General features: G+C 38.5%; 1 protein-coding gene across 5 annotated transcripts in view; it reads left to right on the top strand.

Moving 5' to 3' along the window:
• LOC109104292 (rho guanine nucleotide exchange factor TIAM2-like) overlaps positions 1–21988 on the top strand; it is a 99947-nt gene that overhangs the window by 74479 nt on the left and 3480 nt on the right. For 4 of the 5 annotated variants that reach the window (XM_042774445.1, XM_042774443.1, XM_042774442.1 and 1 more), the window contains 11 exons: positions 10647–10832; positions 16097–16165; positions 16714–16839; positions 17783–17891; positions 18881–19060; positions 19481–19599; positions 19709–19817; positions 20143–20201; positions 20457–20553; positions 20641–20722; positions 20814–20971. In XM_042774445.1, coding sequence (XP_042630379.1) covers positions 10647–10832; positions 16097–16165; positions 16714–16839; positions 17783–17891; positions 18881–19060; positions 19481–19599; positions 19709–19817; positions 20143–20201; positions 20457–20553; positions 20641–20722; positions 20814–20971 — 1294 coding nt within the window. The remainder of the gene's footprint in view (positions 1–10646; positions 10833–16096; positions 16166–16713; positions 16840–17782; positions 17892–18880; positions 19061–19480; positions 19600–19708; positions 19818–20142; positions 20202–20456; positions 20554–20640; positions 20723–20813; positions 20972–21988) is intronic. The other variant, XM_042774444.1, reaches the window with a different exon arrangement.

The raw sequence follows: 21988 nt of genomic DNA on the forward strand, positions 1-21988 counted from the left end.
TGGGTTTCCAGGAATTAACACAATAAAATGAGTATGTCAGAATTTAAGTGCTGCAAGAGTTACTCGCTGTTTGTTGGTGGCTACTTGTTGAAGAGGGGAGTTAGCATTAGTTTAACACCTTGCCTACAGAATATGCCAAATGAGAGTAATCCTTCTCTTGGCAGACATCCAAGACCCATAATCCTTCTGCCTCCCACAGTTCCTCTCCGGTGACCTTAGAGAAGTCACCACAGTTTGTTCTTTGTTACTGCTTCATTTAGCTAATAAAGTGGCAGAAATTTAAACTGCTCAGTGATTGTATTCATAGGATTTCATTTTTTTACATGGACACTTTTTTGTGCAAGTCGCTTTGGGTGTTGTTGGGTGGTAATGGTATGTTTTGCAGCTCTAAACATGCTTTAGTGCAGAACTAGCCTTTAAGGATCTTTTAAGCTGGGTACATTAACAGTCAGTAAGTGCTATATGTGAATTAAAACATTGGGCAAATTATGCTTTTTAAACAATACAAAGTCCTCGAACATGCAAAGCAATAGAAATTACACAAACTGTTGGTCTCAAGCCAAGATTAATCATATTTCCCCATAGATAATTGTATTGTCCCACGTAATCTCATGAGTATTCCTGTGTATTTTATGCAAAGGGTTGTTCTTTACTTACACATGCACAGACAACGAAACTTACAAAACTGACATATTAACAGCATCTAAAAAGTAAATTATTTACATATGAACAACTTCACGGACATACAAATGAATATTTATGAATACTGAAATTCTGGCATTAACATTTGAATTATCAGTCACTGTATATCAGTGTTTTCAATTTCATTTATTAATTCCAGTTTACTTAATATGTAAGAGATAATGTAAATCCAGCTGGTTGTTATCGCAGAATAACCCCTGACAGGGTGATCAGGACCCCAACGCGAAGCTTTGCATTCAAATATTGAGCTGAAATATTTTAATGCAAATCAGTTGCAAGCAAGCGGCAAGTTCAAACTTGCATTTTCTTTGTTATAAAATACACCAATATATCCTTTCAATATGACCTAATTGTAAAAAACAAAAATGCACTTTTTGTACCTGTAAATGTTATATACTGATCCCTACATATAAAAAATGGACTTTCTGCACTTTCTGGGGGGAAGAGAGAAACAGGAAAACTGACTTGGGAAACACAGCAGGGTACAGGCCGCTCTCTCTTGTTATTCCTTGATATTCTAAAGCAGTAAAACATTGTAAGAGTAAATTTTATCTTCCGCGTGAGTAAGAGATTAATCTTTGTTGGGAAATCGAAACTAAATTTCCACCGTGTGCAATGTTGCATTACAAATAAACATGACTTTGCTGTGCCTAGCTTTGCCTTGCCTAACAAGCACAAAACATGTAGATAAAGATCTAGACCCACAAAATGATGAAATCTTGTACAAACGCACTGCACGATAGTAATGTCTGAACAAAGGACTTGTTACGTTAAAAGATATTTTTGCCATTTGCCAAAACATTATTTTACTTAAAAAATTATTTACTTTTTGAATCAGTTTTGAAGTTGAAACAATGAAACTGTATTTTCTTGTATAACACACAATAATAATCTTTGTTTTATTTGTAGCTTTTACAGTGCATAAAGGTATCTGCTTTACAATGTTTTTCTAATTTACCACAGTAAAGGATGTGCATATAAGGATTAATATAAATGTATCTATAAATAAATTGCCTGACATAAACATACATACATACAAAACCTAAGATCTAAAGGCCTGACTGGCAGGTGCTTGTTTGGTGCGTTTAATGTGTTGTTCAGATACTGCCAAGGTTTAGTGTTACATGGCCTGTATTTGAAATAAACAACGCTCTGAGAGGTCTCTCTGATTACTAACCATGGGCAGCAGACTATTTTGTCTACTGCACAGAACCAGACATCAGATGTAATGTTGTTCACTTAAATGTTTTCACATTAAAACTTCTAAGAATAGGATATTTGCCTGAGTGACAGCCCAGAGCAAAAAAAAAAAAAAAATTTGGAAAGTTCAGACTATTTTGAGACTGTTTGAAAAGCAGATCTATTTTTCAAAAATCTAAGAAAATCAATGTTTTTTTCCTTCTTGTGTGTAACTGTGTATTTCTGGTTAATATTTTCAGGCAATTCTCTTTTCAGTATGTGTGGTAATGTTAGCCTTATTGTTCACAGGCCATCCAGAAACGTTTCCATTGTGTTGATGTTATTGAAAGGGTAGGCTACTGGTAGTGTTTGCAAACTGTCTGAGCACTTCATTATGTTCTCTGGAAACTGCAGCGGGGTCATGCGAGGCAGCAATTGATATGCAGATTTCAGTGAGCAGCAGCAGTTTCAGTCTAGCGTCTATGTCCACAAAACCTGCTAGTGATCGATTTTTAGATCCTGTCAGAAAGCCCTAAGCTTTGAAAAGATACTGTTACTGGCCTAACACTGAGGATTTTGGAAATGCTTGATTGTTGACTTGGAGTTGGAAGAGGGAGACACGTCATGACTTAAAGTGGAGCAAGAGTGTGAGTGTGACCAACCCAGAGCTGAAGACTAACTCAACAAAAATGCCAACTTTCAGGGTGGGCAAGATTAGAAGGAAGGGCTGTTCTCTGGCCAGAAGGACCAAGTACCAGGCCATAACTGCCTGGAGGATACTTTATAGGCTGCTTTTCATGGTGAGTTTATTTATGGGTCAGAACAAGAGGATGAAGACAAAGCATCTCCAAGGTGTCTCTAGTGACCACTTGACTGTATTTCATTTGAAGCACTGATACTAATGTTTGAGAGGATCAACCCTCACATAAAAATACTGATCCTGAAGTAAGGGTATTTTTAATTATTAAAAGGGTTGTTTAATTAGTTTATATATATATATATATATATATATATATTATATATAATATATATATATATATGATATTATTTTATATTTTTTTTATTTAGGAAGTAAATTGTGTATTATAATGATTGATCATGTTCTTTTATTGTTAATACATGAAAAACAACAAAATTGTTGCAATCGGAAAGTATTCTGTTCAGTTAGAAATTGAGCTTATTTAATGTTAACAATTGCTTGCTAGTTTTTGTCAAGTACATTTCTGGGTTACAGGCAAATGAAACACCGTTTTCCTTAATGTGCAAATAAGAGACTGACTCTATGATGCTTTTCTATTTCTATATTAACAGTGTATATTAACAATGCTCACAAATAATACCATAAACAAGTGTTGGTAGGATACAACGGTGCTAAAGGCCCACCTTAAGAGAAAATGTGCTATTCACTGTGCCTAAAATTTACAATGATTGTATAATGATTATCTCTAATATGGACACCCAACATAATATATGATATTTACCATCTGAATCTAACCATGTCATGTCAAGAAATGGAAATGTCAGCCATCTATTAATTATCATGTTAATTACTGTGCGCCTTTAGCCCCAACAGCAGGGGCACTTTTTACCCCAAATACCATACTTACATATTCTTTCATTATTAAAACTGTTGCTTTAATTGTCTTAAACAAAACTGGAAATCAATAAAGAAGACCTTTATCTTAAAATATATGCATTAATTTTAGCGATTCTCATTTGCTACTTAAATCTATAACCTTTTAAAAAACATAAAATATTAGATCAAGTAAGTACAGAATCAACGTTGCGCTGCTGAGCGCAATCGCGTCAAGGATCAGACAAAAATACTCTCATAAATCTTGAAAAGGCGATGTTTTGGAAAGAGTTACGCCATGTTTTGTGCCATCTAGTTGGTTTAGATGAAAATAATATCAAAGTTGCCTTTTACCCCTGGGCGCCCTTAGCCCCATTGTACCCTACTGTAAAAGGCACAATTTGTGTAGACTTTTTAAAGGTGCAATACCTAAGATTTGGCTCTCTAGTTATGAGGTGTTACTCATGGATATCTTGCTACTTTACCTGTCAAGCTAAAAAAGCCAGCTCTTGATCTGTTTACACATGATGTTAAAACATGTTTTATTATGGGATCTTTCACTTTTCCTTTTTTACTCTTCTCTGAAAAAGTTTTCTTTGTTTTAACAATGGACGTTTCCATAGATGTTGCTTAACAGTTATGGCTACAAGCTGTCAGAGCTATTAATACACTTCCCACCTGTTACGGAGTCAACAGCCATGCCTGATACTTCAGCTCCTCCCACTCGTTCATAATCACCCAAATACTGATGCACTCCACCTGTCAACATCAATCAAGCCCAGTATAAAGCCACCATCATAGCCCTTCCACAGTGTCTGGTCTTGTTGTTCACATGCGTGGATCAACCTTCCTGGCTCCTTGCCTGATCTACTTACCTGTTTATCTTCAGTCGAGTGCTCAACTTTCCAGGTCCATCACCACCTGCAGAGACACGAGTGTGATTATTCTGCTAAATCTATGCTCTAATCTCTCAGAGAATATCCATACCTGTGATCATCACTTTTTTTCTCTGCTGTATCCTCATTTGATGAACTCTGTTGAGCTGTACTTACTGGTGGTGCTCTCCTCTGTTTGCTGACAGAAGACCAGACCTCAAAATATGCAAAGCAACACTGAACCAAGCAATGATCGGAACCCTGATCTGTTTGCTGAGCTCGTCCAATCCATTCATCAGTCACATCTCTTGCTCAACACCTCTTCAACTCAATCTACATCCGCCAGTCCCAGGACAACATATTCCGGTGAGGCAGAGGAATGCAGTGGGTTCCTACTCCAGTGCTCCTTATTATTTGAGATGCAACCTCAATTATTCCCCAGTGATCGGGCCAAGATCGCATACATCATCTCGCTTCTGTCTGGACGTGCTCTACAGTGGGCATGGTCTGTCTGGGATGCCCAGGGCCCAATCACCAACTTGCTCACAGCCTTTGTTGCTCACTTCAAGGAAGTTTTTGGCCAAAGCCCCAACAAACTATCAGTCAATGACCAACTCTTCCAGTTGCGTCAAGGCCAATCTTCTGTGAATGATTACGCTTTCCAGTTCCACACTCTTGCAGCCACCAGTGGCTGGAACAAAGCAGCGCTCATCACTGCATTCCGACAGGGGCTTAATGTTAACATCTGTCAACAAATGGCTATTTATGATGTTGTGGGGCTAGAGAACTTCATTCAGAGAGCGATACGCGTCTCTCAACACCTCACAGCCTGCAATTTGGAAGTCACTGCTTTATCTCCTCCACCCGCCTCACCTTCAGTACCAGAACCGATGCAGATTGATTCATACCATCTCACCCATGCGGAGCATCAATGGAGAGTTATTAATGGATTATGCTTGTACTGCGGAGCAGCAGGACATCTGATGTCGCTCTGCCCAGTTCGTCTACCACACCCAGCAGTGAGTACCCTACAATTGCAACCTATGATTGCACCATTATCACTCACTACCGTGTGGGTAACCTCTGCTCACCAATCTGTTTCAGCGCAAGCCCTTCTTGACTCAGGATCCTCCGGGAACTTCATCTCATTGAATCTCTTACGACAATTAAACCTCAAGAGGAAAACCTGCTCTCAACCACTCAACATTCACACTATCCTGGGAACACCGCTGGGCAGAGGCAAGATCCTATACTGCTCCCCTACCATCATGCTCCGCATCGGCTGTCTGCATAGAGAATCTATCTCCTTTCTGGTGCTGGACGGTTCTGCTGCTGATATCATCCTGGGACGCCCTTGGCTGACTCAACATTCCCCTCAAGTCAAGTGGAACACTGGTGAGATCCTCCAATGGAGTGATGATTGTCTCAAAAACTGCATGTCTCCTGTTCAGAAGTTAACTAAAGCTCCATCTTCATCCATGAATAGTGAAGTGACCATCTGTTCCATGACTGTGGAGCGTCCAGAAACCTTGGAGACTCCTGAGATTCCACCTGACTACAGGGTGTTCCAAGGTGTCTTCAAGCAGGCAGCAATGGAATTACCACCTCATCGGCCATGGGACTGCGTAATTGATCTGCTTCATGGAGCCACACTACCCAAGGGTAGAGTGTACCCGCTGTCCATCCCGGAACAGAAGGCCATGGAGGAGTACATTGAGGCTCTCAAACAGGAATTCATCTGCCCTTCTACTTCACCAGCAGCATCCAGTTTCTTTTTTTGTCAGCAATAAGGATGAAGGCCTTGTTTGAAGCCACGCATCGTCTACCATATCCTGAACTCACAAACTGTCAAATATTGCTACCCACTTCCTCTGGTCCCAGCTGCCCTGGAACATCTTCTCCAAACTGGACCTGCATAGTGCTTATAACCTCATTCGGATCCATGAGGGTGATGATTGGAAGACCGCTATATGTTTCTATTGGAGAATGTAGCTCACATTTAAACACAGAGGTCGCATTCTTATAGATTTATTTTTTTATTTTTTATTTTTTTAGAGTGTGCGTGTGTATTGAGAAGACAGGATATTATAGGAAGGTGGAAAAGATGAGGAGAAACCTGCTTACTCAGCATGTTGCATGTTTAAAATGATTAATAGTAAGCCTAACAGAGTGCATTTATCTTTTTTTTTTTTTTTTTTTTTTTGAGGATGCACTGCTTTCAGACCTTTTAATGATTGTATAGTAATGCATTTTCAAGATGCAATGGACCCCACTTAAAGCTATATTTAGAGTTGTCTATCACATTCAGATAACCTAAAACACGTTAATAAGGTCTAAGTGGGTCCAATGTGTCATTCGCATCACAAACTTGCGCTGCAAAACAATTTCGCTCCTCTGCAAACAGTGATCTGTGAACATTTTCTGTCAAGGAGGATAGATTGTCAGACTGAAGCTTTTTGACAGCTGGTGTCACAGCATTGAAGGAGCCATCATCTAGGGACTTGAGAGTAAGAAAATGAGAACTGAAGCTTTCAATTTTTTTTTCTTGCGTTACTGTCTTTTTCACCTCCACATGGCTCCTTTATCATTTGTTAATTAGAATCTGGGTCACCCAGCATGCAAACAGAAACCTTTTGTGTAACCACTATGCAGTACCATTCTGTCATACTGTATTAGCCTGTTTACTTTTAAGATTCTCACAGTGACTTGGCATGAATTTATATAGGCAATTCACATTCAGCATAAATCTGTGTGTAGTGAGAAAAGCCATCATTTTCAGGTGCTTTCGTGAGGTTAACAGGAACTTGAATGGAGTCTTCACAACCTGCAATGCTCCTCTTAACCTCCTGGTGACTGCATCAAAACAAATGACACAAGTACCAGCCACAATGACTGTTATCTGTCTGTGCCAGGCTGGGGTTTCCCACCGATTCTACCACAAGGTCAACACGATGTCTCCTGCGTCCCTTTGCCTGTTATCTATTCATTTTGGAGTTTTTTTTATTATATCCCAAAATCTAGGATGTTTGAGAGTGTTGAAGAAAGTCTCTTAACTTTGTTACATTATTCTTTCATAATTTATATGCCTTCATGATGTTCCAAACAAGTTTTCATTTCTTTCTTCTGTGGAACACAAATGAAAATATTTTGAAAAATGTCTTATTTACTATATCAGTGTCTAAATGATACAGCTCTTACATTAGCAGGAGTAAAAGGTGACAAATTTCTCTATCAGTAAAAATAATATTCCTAATTATATTTCTGGATGTCTCCTATCAACTAAAATTAGAACAAAGTGTATAAAATAACACTATTCAGTATTGCAGCTTTTACATTGCCACATTTAACTTCAGATGTACTAGTTCTTGAACCAATTCAAATTATGAATGGGTTATATGCAGAAACATAGCAAAGATCGTTCCCTTTACAATCAGTGAAGCTGATACCACTTCAGTTCACCTGTGCAAGCTCACTGACTGAGTGAAAATACTGTAATCAATTAAAAAATCGGGCTACACTGCATAATGAATCGCTTATTTACATTGTGTTTATACTTAATGGTTATAACGAAACGATTTGCAAGCAAGCAGAGCCCATACCAATGTTGTCAATTATTTTCAATGGACAGTAGCTAAAGCCTGCTCGAAAAGCTGCTAAATGTCACTAGATGGCATCATATGCTATTTAGCATATACATGGCATCATTGCGTCTGCCTTACTAGTTAGAAGCTGCTGCTCTACACTTCTAGAACATCCTGATTTACAACCATGTTGTCATGTGACACAATCAGCATACACATAAGTTAAAGTCAATGGCTGTACTGTGATTTTGGCTGTATTTACATGTAAAAGTCGCTATGGTTCAAAAAGTTGCTAGATTTGTCACTACTTGCCTGAAAAGTCGCTTAAGCCCAAAGTATACTGGGACAGTCTGTACTCCATGCGTCTGATTGGCCATTGTGTTCACACGCACAACAAACATGTCTGTGATTGGCTCCAATTCTCAACGCTGCAAAAACGCATTTGACACTGTTTCACAGAGCGCTGTTATACAAATACAGGAATGTTTGAAAGCAGCTGTCTATGATTGTGTGCATATAGTTCGTGCTAACTGTACTTAATGGCAGTGCAAGATGTGTCCACACTGCATATTTAATACAACCTACATGCTGAGGTTTAATAATATATATATATATATATATATATATATATATATATATATATATATATATATATATATATATATATATATATATATGTTTACTTTTCACAACAGTGTTTTTGAGGCTCCTTAATCTCTGTTTAACTAATGGCTGAGAAGATGTGCTGGTAGCCCCAGTGTTTGCTTTGGGTGGTCCTACTATAGCTAAGCTGTCTGTCAGAAGATTGCGGCTGAGCTTACCTATTCCTCTTGCTCTCTCTCTCTCCTGACACACTAAACTGACTTTGAAGCTACTGAAGCACATGGTCTCTTGAGTGGCCGTGCTGTAATTAGTAAACCAAACTGCAGAAGCAATCTGCTCGTTCCTTTTGAGATCCCATTTTCTCTTGCTGTTCTTCTGTCAGTGAATCATTTCACATAAACACCACCTCACACACTCTTTGCAATGTAATGTTCTCTCTGTCTCTGTATATTGTCAATAGGATGCAAGTTAACATACATGTTAAGAAAAGGTTGAAGTGCTGAGTTTATATATTTTTGGAGCAGCAGGGTGCATGTGCTCTGTCCAAAATGGAGTCTGGCTTGCTGGTTTAATGCCAGAAAAGGGCTTTGGTGTTGTTTTTGTCCCTTGTGGTCACAGATCTGTCCCTGTCAGCTGTTCACTTGTTCGCAGCTCTCTGAGAGCTGAAACCGAGATGCTGCAGCCTTTATTTTGAGACTTTCACTGTAAGCAATATCGCTGTTGGTATTGATGTACCACCTTAATACGAATTTGGCTAGAAACCTTACTACTGTAAATGCTGACAAAGATGGACACACGAGATGTAACCCTTCAAATCGTCAGTGTCGTCAGTATTATTTTAAAAAACGATCACAATGTTTAAGAAGATGTGATGCAGCTATGTCTGTAGGGTGTAGGTCCAGCATAAATTATGTAATACTTGCACACATATATTATATGGACCATGTCACAATGAATCTGTGCCTATCATGTTCCAAGCTGTTTCTCCACAACAGCTAGAAAAAGCTTTCAAATATATGTTTTCCTAAAATGCACTAACAGCAGTCGAGAAATAAAATGCTTTTATTTTTAGTGAAGATTCACTAAAAACTGCAATTTTCCCTTCATCCATTTGTACATTTGTTTAATTTTTGAGAAATTACATGACATTTAATAGAATTCAGAGCTTAAAAAATGTTAATTTGCACATGATTGTTGTGTTCTTCTTGACATGTAATTTTCCCCCTTCAGTGCAGTAGTTTCTTGTCTATAAATGGAGGTTTCTGTTTCTGTTGTATGTTAATTCTTGCATATTTGCATATTAATTTTCATGAGTCGTATTCAATACAGTTGCAAGTTAATTTTTTATAGTAATATATATATATATATATATATATATATATATATATATATATAATAATTATCAATATATTATATTTTTATGTGAGGATCGAGTCTCTTAATACAATGTCAGTATCGCAAGACTATCGCAAGACGTGTACACCACATCTTAGTGTACTGACATGCAAGTTTGCTGACATTAAATAAATATATGAAAAGAAAATTATATATTTTTATTAAAAAAAACTAAACAAAACAACTAACAATAACAACCAATGTAGTGATATGCAATTGCAACTAAATGGAAATGTTTTAATAAGTTTATTATGTTTATTTATGTATGTTAATATTTTATTTATATGATTCTCACATTGCACTATTACAGTAGCTGTACTGTAATGTCAATTGTCAGTTGGTTTCAGAACATGTGAGTGACAGCAGTACTGGTGTGGATAGACCTTTAGAATAATTTTGTAAGTATGAAAACTAAAAGTGCAAAATGTATATTATATTTAATCCATACACTGTAAAAAATAAATAAACAAACAAACAAACAAACAAAACTTTTATTGTCATGTTTTACAATAATTCTCTATTTCAGTCTTTCCCCTTAAAATGTCTCAATTAATTCAGTGTGTTACTTTCTGTTCCTTTAAAATTATTAGTGAATTTTTTTTAGCAATTTTCAGAAGGAAAATTAAAAATCCTTTACCATTTTTTTTTCTGTGTATTTTCTCTATTGTTTTTCTTGTCATTTGATGGATTGCTTGACATTGGTATTTAATGTAATTATTTAAAATGTGTCTCCTGCAGAGTGTGGACACAGTGTGCTCGCTGTACCACTCCTTCCAGGAAGGCTCTGGTCTGATGGAGGGCCAGCAGGAGCAAACAGGGCCAGAGGCCCCCATGCTCAGGCCCTGTCCACGTCATATGTCTGCCACAGAGAGACTACGCAAGGTCATCCAGGAATTAGTGAACACAGAGGAATCCTATGTAAAGGTGAGGACTGACTCCCCAGTTAACATAGATCAACAGAAAGAAATGAGCTCTCACACGAGTACAGATCCATGCAGTCATCTGTACGAGACTCTGACTTGACTAAAACTCAACTATTTCACCTATTAATTCAGCTCTATACTAATCCGGAAGTCACATCAGTTCAGTTCTAAACCTCAGTTTAATGAATGACCCATGAGGTGAAAATGGCTGTTTTAGCAGAACACATTTGATGGATAGCTGGAAGAGTCTTCATTGAGGTCCCAAAGGACCACCTATTAATTAACTCCTCTAGCTGGTGAAAAGAAATGCCTCCTCTCCCATCTGTTTCCTGAATAATCCTGAGGCTTGCATGTGATCGCTTATGTGGTGCCAGTTTTACCCTGCTGATGTTCGTGGTGGACATTTAGATGACATTAAAACTCTGCTGTTATGGGAATGTGCTCCTCGTGGTTAAGGCGTCAGGGAGTGTCTGATTATTCCAGCGATAAGTGATTTGTGGGAGGGGGGAACAGTGCCATCCCAGAGTCCTGTAATGGAGCCATTTGTTTGTGATATGCTGCATCGGCACTGGCAGACAGTTATAAATCAGCCTAATGAGAATATTCAGGTTGATGCACAAACAGCTCCCAAACCTGTACTATGTGCTGTGGCCATGTTATGGCATCAGTAGACTGCTTGTGCATCAACCTGAATATTCTGTCAAACGGCTTTGGCTGTTTAGACCTATCTGCAACAGAAATTTCCCTGATTAATGGCTTTGCTTTACACCTTCACATTTACAAAATAATTAGTGATGCACCTAAATTTCGGCAACCGAATATATGAAAATTAAATGTGGAGAGGCAAAATCATTGAACCGAAACAGTGACAGTGACATTTCAGACTGCCGCCTTCTCTGATGGTGCATTCAGGCTCTGTCAGTGTCTATTTCGTGCCCACAGGGTTAAGCTACAACAGGTAAACATGACAGCTGTGTGGACACTAGCTGGACCAACAATATTGATTTCTTTCGATGAACAGGGATCTTTTAGTCTATGCTGTTCATGTGTGTTCAAGCAGCGTGTGAACTGATCATGTCTTCCTCTTTAGTGCTAATTAAAGAGTGAAGTAAACATGAATGAACATCAGCTGGAAACCCTACAACTTTTTGAAATGTATCACATTTGATGTAATCACTCAATCAGTGTTTGTACCATGGAAAGACATCAATAAAACAGCCTGTAAACAATGTAATGTAACATTAGATTTAACTAAGGAAAGCCATACAATGTCCATATATTTTGTTAGTAATTAAAAAGTTTACATAGAGACTGCCTTATTCGCAATTTAAATGTTTATATGCAACTTTTTATTTAAGTGTTGATTATTAAATTATTGTGATTAATTGATTATTAAATAAACTTTATTTTCGGTTTCAGATTTTGGCTAAATGAAAGCTTATTTTTGTTTTCGGTGTTTCAGTAAAATAAAAAATAAATTCTGTGCATCACTAATAATTTGACTGTGTCTTAGGTAACCAAATTGTGGTTGATAACCAAATTGCTCCAAATGGAGCAGCATTTACTACGCAGAGCTGTTGTTCACTGACAAGCTGCGCAAAATATGATTGTGGTTTTACACAGCTTGTCAGTGAACATCGGCTAGTAGTAAATGCTGCTCCATGTGAAAGCACGCACGTGATGGAAATTTACCGCTGATTACAGAACCGGCTTTACTGACAAGATGTGCATTAAATATCGCATGCGATTTATCATGCAGCCCTAGGTTGGAGTCATTACACACTCAGTTTAGAGAATCACAAAACAGTTGTCAGATCTTAATACTTGAAGGAGAAAGTGGGGTGCAAAAAAAAATTATTGACCTTTTACATGTAAATTGAAACAAGTGACCTTGTTTAATTTTTTTGCTCTGACTAGGCTATGCAAGAACATTCAACTTTTTTTCCTTCAACCACTGTGTGCTCAGATTTGCTGTGTGCTTTGAGTCATTGTCATGTTGAAAGGTAAACCCCATCCATTTTTCCTTCTATCCTGACAAGTGCTCCAGTCCCTGCTGGAGAGAAACACCCTATAACAGGACATTACCAACTCCATGCTTTACTGGAGGAACGCTGTTATTTGGATGGTGAGCTGGATTTCCACCAGACATATCGTTTAGTGTTGAGGCCAAATATCTCATCTGCCTCAGATTCTTCAAGGTGCGTTTTGGCTGCATGTGGCCTTTCTTGAGGAGTGGCTTTTTTCTTGCAACCCTCTCATAAAAGCCACATTTGTGGAGAATTTGTGATATTGTTTTCACATGCACACAATGACCAGTTTTTATCATAAATTCCTGCTGCTGCTTCAGAGTTGCTGTAGGACTCTTGGTCGCCTCTCTGACCAGTTTCCTCCTGGCTCTTTCATCCTGTTTGGAGCAAAGTCCTGATGCAGGGAGGGTCTGTGTTGTACCAAATACCTTCCACTTCTTAATAATAGATACCAATGGCATTTCAAAGGCATTGATAACGCCTTTGAAAAATTTTTGTATGCATCTACTGATTTGCCTGTTTAAAACGTTATCCCAGAGATATTTTGACAGTGCTTTGCCACTCATTGTTGATTGTTTGCTTCAGTTGCACTACCAAGGACTGAAATACTCCAGGAAAGCTTGTTTCATGCTGAGCTAATCAAAATGACCACAGCTGATCACAGTTGAAAGTCAAATGAGTCATGAGCACACCTGAGTTTACAAGTCATTTTTAGGAGGGGGTGATCCTTTTTCCAAATCAGTGATTCTGGTTTTTAATTTTATTTTTATTTTTTTTCTGACATTTTGGTGTTATATCTTTCATTTGGATGTTAGAAGTTGCACTGAGAAAATACAGTTGGATAAAACAAAAACTGTGTACATCTTCATTTCAGGCTACAAAGCAACAAAATGGGGAAGTTGTGGCCTAATGGTTAGAGAGTTTGACTCCTAATCCTAAGGTTGTGGGTTCAAGTCTCGGGCCGGCAATACCACGACTAAAGTGCCCTTGAGCAACCCCCAACTGCTCCCCGGGTGCCACAGCATAATTGGCTGCCCACTGCTCCGAGTGTGTGTTCACGGTGTGTGTGTGTGTTCACTGCTGTGTGTGTGCACTTTGGATGGGTTAAATGCAGAGCACCAATTCTGAGTATGGGTCACCATACTTGGCTGTATGTCATGTCTCTTTCAAATGTGATTATTTTAAAGGGTGGGGTGATTATTTTCTATACCTACTGTACAGGTGCATTTCAATAAATTAGAATGTTGTGGAAAAGTTCATTTATTTCAGTAATTCAACTCAAATTGTGAAACTCGTGTATTAAATACAATGCACACAGACTGAAGTAGTTTAAGTCTTTGGTTCTTTTAATTGTGATGATTTTGGCTCACATTTAATAAAAACCCACCAAATCAGAATATGGTGACATGCCAATCAGCTAATCAACTCAAAACACCTGCAAAGGTTTCCTGAGCCTTCAAAATGGTCTCTCAGTTTGGTTCACTAGGCTACACAGTCATGGGGAAGACTGCTGATCTGACAGTTGTCCACTAGACAATCATTGACACCCTTCACAAACATTAATTGCCAAAGGAGCTGGCTGTTCACAGAGTGCTGTATCCAAGCATGTTAACAGAAAGTTGAGTGGAAGGAAAAAGTATGGAAGAAAAAGATGCACAACCAACCGAGAGAACTGCAGCCTTATGAGGATTGTCAAGCAAAATCGATTCAAGAACTTGAGTGAACTTCACAAGGAATGGACTGAGGCTGGGGTCAAGGCATCAAGAGCTAGCACACACAGACATGTCAAGGAATTGGCTACAGTTGTCGTATTCCTCTTGTTAAGCCACTCCTGAACCACAGACAATGTCAGAGGCGTCTTACCTGGGCTAAGGAGAAGATGAGAGCAAGTTTTGTATTTCATTTGGAAACCAAGGTCCTAGAGTCTGAAGGAAGGGTGAAGAAGCTCATAGCCCAAGTTGCTTGAAGTCAGTTTCCACAGTCTGTGATGATTGATTTACAGTGTCATCAGCTGGTGTTGGTCCATTGTGTTTTTTGAAAACCAAAGTCACTGCACCCGTTTACCAAAAAATTTTGGAGCACTTCATGTTTCTTCTGCTGACCAGCTTTTTGAAGATGCTGATTTCATTTTCCAGCAGGATTTGGCGTCTGCTCACACTGCCAAAAGCACCAAAAGTTGGTTAAATGACCATGGTGTTGGTGTGCTTGACTGGCCAGCAAACTCACCAGACCTGAACACCATAGAAAATCTTTGGGGTATTGTCAAGAGGAAAATGAGAAACAAGAGACCAAAAAATGCAGATAAAAGTGATGTGACATACAGCCAAGTATGGTGACCCATACTAAGAATTCCCAATAAGAATTAACCCATCCAAAGTGCACACACACAGCAGTGAACACACACATGGAACAGTGGGCAGCTATTTATGCTGCGGTGCCCAGGGAGCAGTTGGGGGTTCGGTGCCTTGCTCAGGGGCACCTCAGTCATGGTATTGCTGGCCTTAGACTCGAACCCACAACCTTAGGGTTAGGAGTCAAACTCTCTAACCACTAGGCAGCGACTTCCCTAGATGAGCTGAAGGCCACTGTCAAAGAAACCTGGGCTTCCATAACACCTCAGCAGTGCCACAAACTGAATACCTCCATGCCACGCCGAATTGAGTCAGTAATTCCATGAATAGGTGATCATATCAATTATTGAGTACATGTACAGTAAATTAACACTTTCCAGAAGGCCAACAATTCTCTAAAAATGTTTTTTTTTTGTTTTGTTTTTTTTTTATTGGTCCTATGAAGTATTCTAATTTGTTGAGATAGTGAGTTGGTTGTTTTTGTTAAATGTGAGCCAAAATCATCACAATTAAAAGAACCAAAGACTTAAACTACTTCAGTCTGTGTGCATTGAATTTATTTAATACACAAGTATTCATAATTTGAGTTGAATTACTGAAATAAATTAACTTTTCCATGGCATTCTAATTTATTGAGATGCATTTGTATATTAATAAGTTCAGGTACAACCTCTATGCAAGGACAGCTTTAGTTATGTTCTTGTTTTAATTTAGTGTTTTACATTTTTAATTACCTTACTGTTTTTTTTTTTTTTTTTTTTTTTTTTTTTTTGATCATATATAAGGATACTGTATTACCCCTCTAAAAAGTTTTTTTTGTAGTTAAACAATTCTGGAGATGTGAAAAGCTGTTCTTCTTATTATTGTGCTCTGTTTCTTTTATACAGGACCTGAACTGCCTCTTCGAAATTTACCTGAAGCCCTTGCAAAAGGAGACCTTTCTCACCCGAGACGAGGTAAAGCCAAACACCATACTGGAGCTTGTTTAATGGGGTCAGTGTTGGATTGAGTTGCCACAGATTGCACAGTCATTCATTGCAGTGATACATCTTGGCTCATTTGCCACAAGCTTGCATGTCCCCACTAACGTGACTGATGCTAAAGACTTGCACTTTCAACTTGCCAGTTTTCAGACTGCTGCCTGGTGAACTGGATATGACCCTGACAAGACTCAGGATGTCCCTGAGGAAAGATCATTCAATATGTGCTGAGAAGTGGGCCATATTAAATCCCTGTTAATGGACACTATAGCATGCCCTTGCACAAATTAGACAAGGACTAAACATAAAATGGCTTTAACACTGCTTCTTAAGTTACTAGTGACAATGTGAGTGGCACTGCAAAATTTGGCAAGGGGTCTGCGATAGAAGGAGCTAGCACAACTGAAATAAAATCTGCAGATTTCATTTAGATAATACAGTTGTAGTTTGCATGCTTTTCTTTTTTTTTTCCTTTTTTTTTTTTTGAAAGTTCTGTTTAATGGTTGTGGGTTTTCTTTGCCCAGATGGAAAGTCTATTTGGTAGCCTTCCAGAGATGCTGGACTTCCAGAAAGTTTTCCTGCAGACCCTGGAGGAGAAGATTAGTTCCTTCCCCAACTTGAGCACGCTTGAGACCCCTGTACAATTCAAGGTGGACATGCCAAATGCCTTAATTTCTTAATTAATACTCTCATAAGACATACACAGCATTTTAGTAAGAGAGCTCTCAGTTTTGAGAATAATGTAGCTTTTTTTATCAAGTTAACGTTATAACCCCACCCCCATCAAAACAAAATAAAAATATTTTATCATTTACTCATGTTTTTTCTTCCATAGGATACAAAAGCATAGGTTATGATATCTATATAATAATGTGCTCCATATGACCAAATGATTTTTAAGCCTTTTTTTATGAGGAACATAAGTTTAACTTAAAGGGACAGTCCACCCCAAAATGAACATTTTATCATTAATCACTTACCCCCATGTTGCTCAAAACCTGTAAAAGCTCTGTTCGTCTTCGTAACACAATTTAATATATTTTGGGTGAAAACGGGGAGGCCTGTGACTGTCCCATAGACTGCTAAGTAAATAACAGTGTCAAGGTCCACTGTATGTCACGTCACTTTCACTTTCAAAAGGTATGAAAGTCGTCGTCAAAATACTCCCATCTGCCATCAGACATGCAATCTGGGTTATATTTAAGCGAAGAAAACAAAAATAACGACTTTATTCAACATTTCCTTTGTCAACAGTTTCCTCTGTGTCTCCATATCACTGTATGCTGTGAATGCTCTTCTGTATCATTCACGCCATAAGGCAGCATACGGTGATATGGAGAGACACACTGATTTTTGTCAATTTTGAATGGTTTCAATTTGGTAAAGAGCAGCTTGAGCGTATTCGCTGTGAAATATCTCCTTTTGTGTTATGGAAGAAAATCAAACAGGTTTGTAATGACATAAAGTGTTGAGTAACTGAGTCAAATTTTCAGTTGAAGGCAGTAAAACTCAAATGAAAGACTTCAGATCCATGTACTTGTGTCATGCCCACTTCTTGATGAATTATTGCTGTCTTTATTTTCCCTTATCCAGAAGCTGCTCTTCTCATTGGGTGGTTCATTTTTGTATTATGCAGAGCACTTCAAGCTTTACAGTGGCTTTTGCGCCAACCATATTAAAGTGCAGAAGGTTCTGGAAAGAGGTAAAGCACAGCACATTACACCTTAATCATATCATCTTGGAGCAATAAAATAATAGATTATTACTATTACACGTTGAACAATTTAACTAATTTAATGTCTCTCATTCTGCATGGGTACTTCTGAAATGTTTTAGGCTGGAAATGTCACAACACCAGGACCCGTTGTTGGTTTATCTTTTCATTATATCCTATCCTAACGAGTGTTAGTGATTAGATGCTATAAATTCTGAATATAATTTATGTGTGAAACATGAACCTGATTTTCTATCTTTGGCAAACTGCCCAGTAAGAAATGAATGAGGGGCTGCCCTGCCCATATTACAGTGGAAAACGTATTCCTCTGCCTCCTTTTTAATTCATCCCATTACAATCCTCAGAGCAGCGCCAGAAATTGCACTTTAATGGCTATAAGAAACAACACGCTCTGTTTAACCACTGCATGGTAAGGACATGAAACGTGGTGCTTGCACTACAGATGAAACAACATGGGTGTGTGTAGCCGTATGTCAGCAGTGCTTGTAATTATATATTCTCACACACTGCTTCTGTTGTGCCAAGGTTTCCGTTTGCAAAGCGAAAACGACTTTTTGTGTCAACTTGTTAATTGCCTGCCAATTGCTCCCTGAAGTGTCAATCCATCTGGGGCGAGGAGTGCCTCAATTACTGCTCTAATAGCTCCTCTTGATTTGAACGACAATGCGGGTGATATATTTATTATTCTGAGTGCTGTAGAGGTGGTTGCGTTTAACTCTCCTCACATCGAAGGTACGATCGAATTCCTTGATACTCACCTTGGTGGTGTTCATTGTCTGCAGTGTTGCATATATACTGCAGTGGTTCTAAGAGGTGTCAGAGAGCCTGTGCTGCCTCTTTGTGGATGGATTGTGTGCATTGCCTAAAGCCATATACCTGCAGTGGCCATTGAAATTTTTTTTTATTTCTAGCTCAGTGGGTGGCATTGGCATTTATGGTTTTTCTTTTCTCTTCAGCTAAAACAGATCGATCCTTTAAGGAGTTCCTTGATTCAAGGAATCCAACCAAGCAACACTCAACCACACTAGAGTCCTACCTAATCAAACCGGTTCAAAGAGTACTGAAATACCCCCTGCTGCTCCGCGAGCTGGTGTCTCTAACGGACACAGACAGTGAGGAACACTACCACCTCACAGGTACATCACACATGGTTGTGTTTTTGTGGGTGGGTTACTGAGAATTAAAAAAAGAGTTTATACAAGATATTTTCACACAATCTCCAAGCTGCCCATTTACGTATTATGAAAGCATGCTGTGACCAGAGCCCAGTGTGGAAATCTTTCAAAATAACATTTATTGTGTTCTGCAAAATGGTTTGAATGACAACGATAAGTAAACAATGAAAAATGACATTTTTGTGTGATCTAAACACAGACGTAGTACAGGATTATTCCCAGTAATGTTACTAAGGTCTGATAAGGTCTGAAGTTTTTTTCCCCCAGCATTCCGACTCCAGTTTGAGTTCACACAGTAATTCTGACTGCAATTTGACAGCTATTTTTAGAAATCCAAGACAATAATGAATTATCTTAAGACAATCTTTTTTTTTATTACAGAGGCACTGAAAGAAATGGAAAAAGTTGCAAGCCACATAAATGAAATGCAGAAGATCTATGAAGACTACGGTGCAGTATTTGAGCAGCTGGTAGCAGAGCAAAGTGGTACTGAGAAAGAGGTGCATATACAGTACAGTCTGAATGCATCAGGGTAATCCCCTTATTTAACTGGATGTTCAGTCATCAGTGGTCTCTCTCTTCCTTTTTTTTCTTTCTCCTCTGTCTCAGGTCACAGAGATTTCTATGGGACAGTTCCTCATTCATTCCTCAGTGATCTGGCACAACCCGTTCCCATCGCTGGGCCGTATGAAAAAGGATCCTGATTTAAATGTTTTTGGTAAGGCTCTGGTCTTTTCCCATGATTTTTATAGAAAGCATATTTCCCATGAAACCTTATTCTTATATTTTCATGTTAGAAATGTTTTAGACCTTATTATTTTATACCTATATATTAAATAAATAATGTAAATATTAAGATTTATTTTGTCATGCAACACTCAACCTGAACTTCACACAGAGCTTTTTATAGATCTGTGAAAGTATGTTGGGCTTGTTCTAGATGTATTGGCAGCAGTTCTGCAGCTCCAAAGACAAATATTTCTGTCGTTTTCTAAAATTAACTTATCTGCTTGACTCATAGAATCTCTGATTTGTCTTATTAGTTTTTAAGAGAGCTGTGATACTGTTGTACAGGGAGAACAACAAAGTGAGAAAGAAGATGGTAAGTCTTGTTTTAACATTCAGTCTAGTTACTTAATGGGGTCACTTTATTTTATCATTTCATTTTTTTCCAGGAATACAATGTGACAAGTTCAGAAAACAATCCTAAATATAAATATGGGCAGTCATGTGTTAACCTTTTCAGCATCCAAATTTTTTACAGATTACTTTTCATAAATGGTGTTTTGACAGACATTTACATAATACAGTTTTATATATATACAAAATAAGTATATTTCATGCTTTTGTTTGCCAGCCAACTTCAAAATCAGCCCATGGAGAGCAGGATCCATTCAAGTTTCGCTGGCTCATTCCCCTGTCAGCACTACAGGTTAGACTGGGAAATACAGCAGGTAAGAGACTCATCTGGCTTGTTTGAGCTAATAGAGGCAGTAGTAATCAAGTTATTTCCACATGTACAAATAATCAACCTTTTGAAGATACAGACTGCATCTGGGAGCTCATCCACACCAAATCACAGAAAGAGGGCAGGCCTGAGATGGTGTTCCATTTGTGTAGCAGGTTTGAATTGCCTACTTGGCCATTTCAAAACTTAGTGTCCCTATTTTATTCCATACGGAGCTTAACATTTTGCATTTTCTGTCATTTGCAGCACCCCAGAATGCAAAGTGAATATCATCAAGGTGATTCGCTCTATCCTACGGGAGAACTTGCGTCAAAACATGCAAAGAGTTGAGCAACAGCCTGAGAGAACATGTAAAAAGCGACTAACTCCCCTTCGAAAAACTCTGCCAGCTTCTGCTAGGCTAGGTCAGTGTGACTTCCCCTTTACTTACATGTCTGGGATACAGTGGAAGTGGCCAACATTGAGATGCGTCACATTGTGATGCGTGGAAATGTTGAAGCTGCACATTATTTACCACGCAACATTCAGTTATCATCTTGAGACTAGACTTCCAAGAGAAATTCATTGGTTAAAAAACAACAACAAAAAACTGCTAAATCACAAGCTGGCTTTGAATGTCAGAACCTTTTAAAATATACAACAAAGATCATAGCAATTAATTCACCCTAAAGTGTCAAAACAAAGTGATCTGAGTTGCTGTGCTGCAAGTTAAGAATAGAAATAGGGTGTCTGTCAATGCAGTGTTTCATCAGAGATGCTGTACAGTTGTGGCCAAAAGTTTTGAGAATTACATAAATATTAGTTTTCAAAAAGTTTGCTGCTAAACTGCTTTTAGATCTTTGTTTCAGTTGTTTCTGTGATGTACTGAAATGTAATTACAAGCACTTCATACGTTTCAAAGGCTTTTATCGACAATTACATGGCATTTATGCAAAGAGTCAGTATTTGCAGTGTTGGCCCTTCTTTTTCAGGACCTCTGCAATTCGACTGGGCATGCTCTCAATCAACTTCTGGGCCAAATCCTGGCTGATAGCAACCCATTCTTTCATAATAACTTCTTGGAGTTTGTCAGAATTAGTGGGTTTTTGTTTGTCCACCCGCCTCTTGAGGATTGACCACAAGTTCTCAATGGGATTAAGATCTGGGGAGTTTCCAGGCCATGGACCCAAAATTTCAACATTCTGGTCCCCGAGCCACTTAGTTATCACTTTTGCCTTATGGCACGGTGCTCCATCGTGCTGGAAAATGCATTGTTCTTCACCAAACTGTTGTTGGGTTGTTGGAAGAAGTTGCTGTTGGAGGGTGTTTTGGTACCATTCTTTATTCATGGCTGTGTTTTTGGGCAGAATTGTGAGTGAGCCCACTCCCTTGGATGAGAAGCAACCCCACACATGAATGGTGTCAGGATGCTTTACTGTTGG

This window comes from Cyprinus carpio, chromosome A17 (genome assembly GCF_018340385.1).
Source record: "Cyprinus carpio isolate SPL01 chromosome A17, ASM1834038v1, whole genome shotgun sequence".
Lineage (NCBI taxonomy): Eukaryota > Metazoa > Chordata > Actinopteri > Cypriniformes > Cyprinidae > Cyprinus > Cyprinus carpio.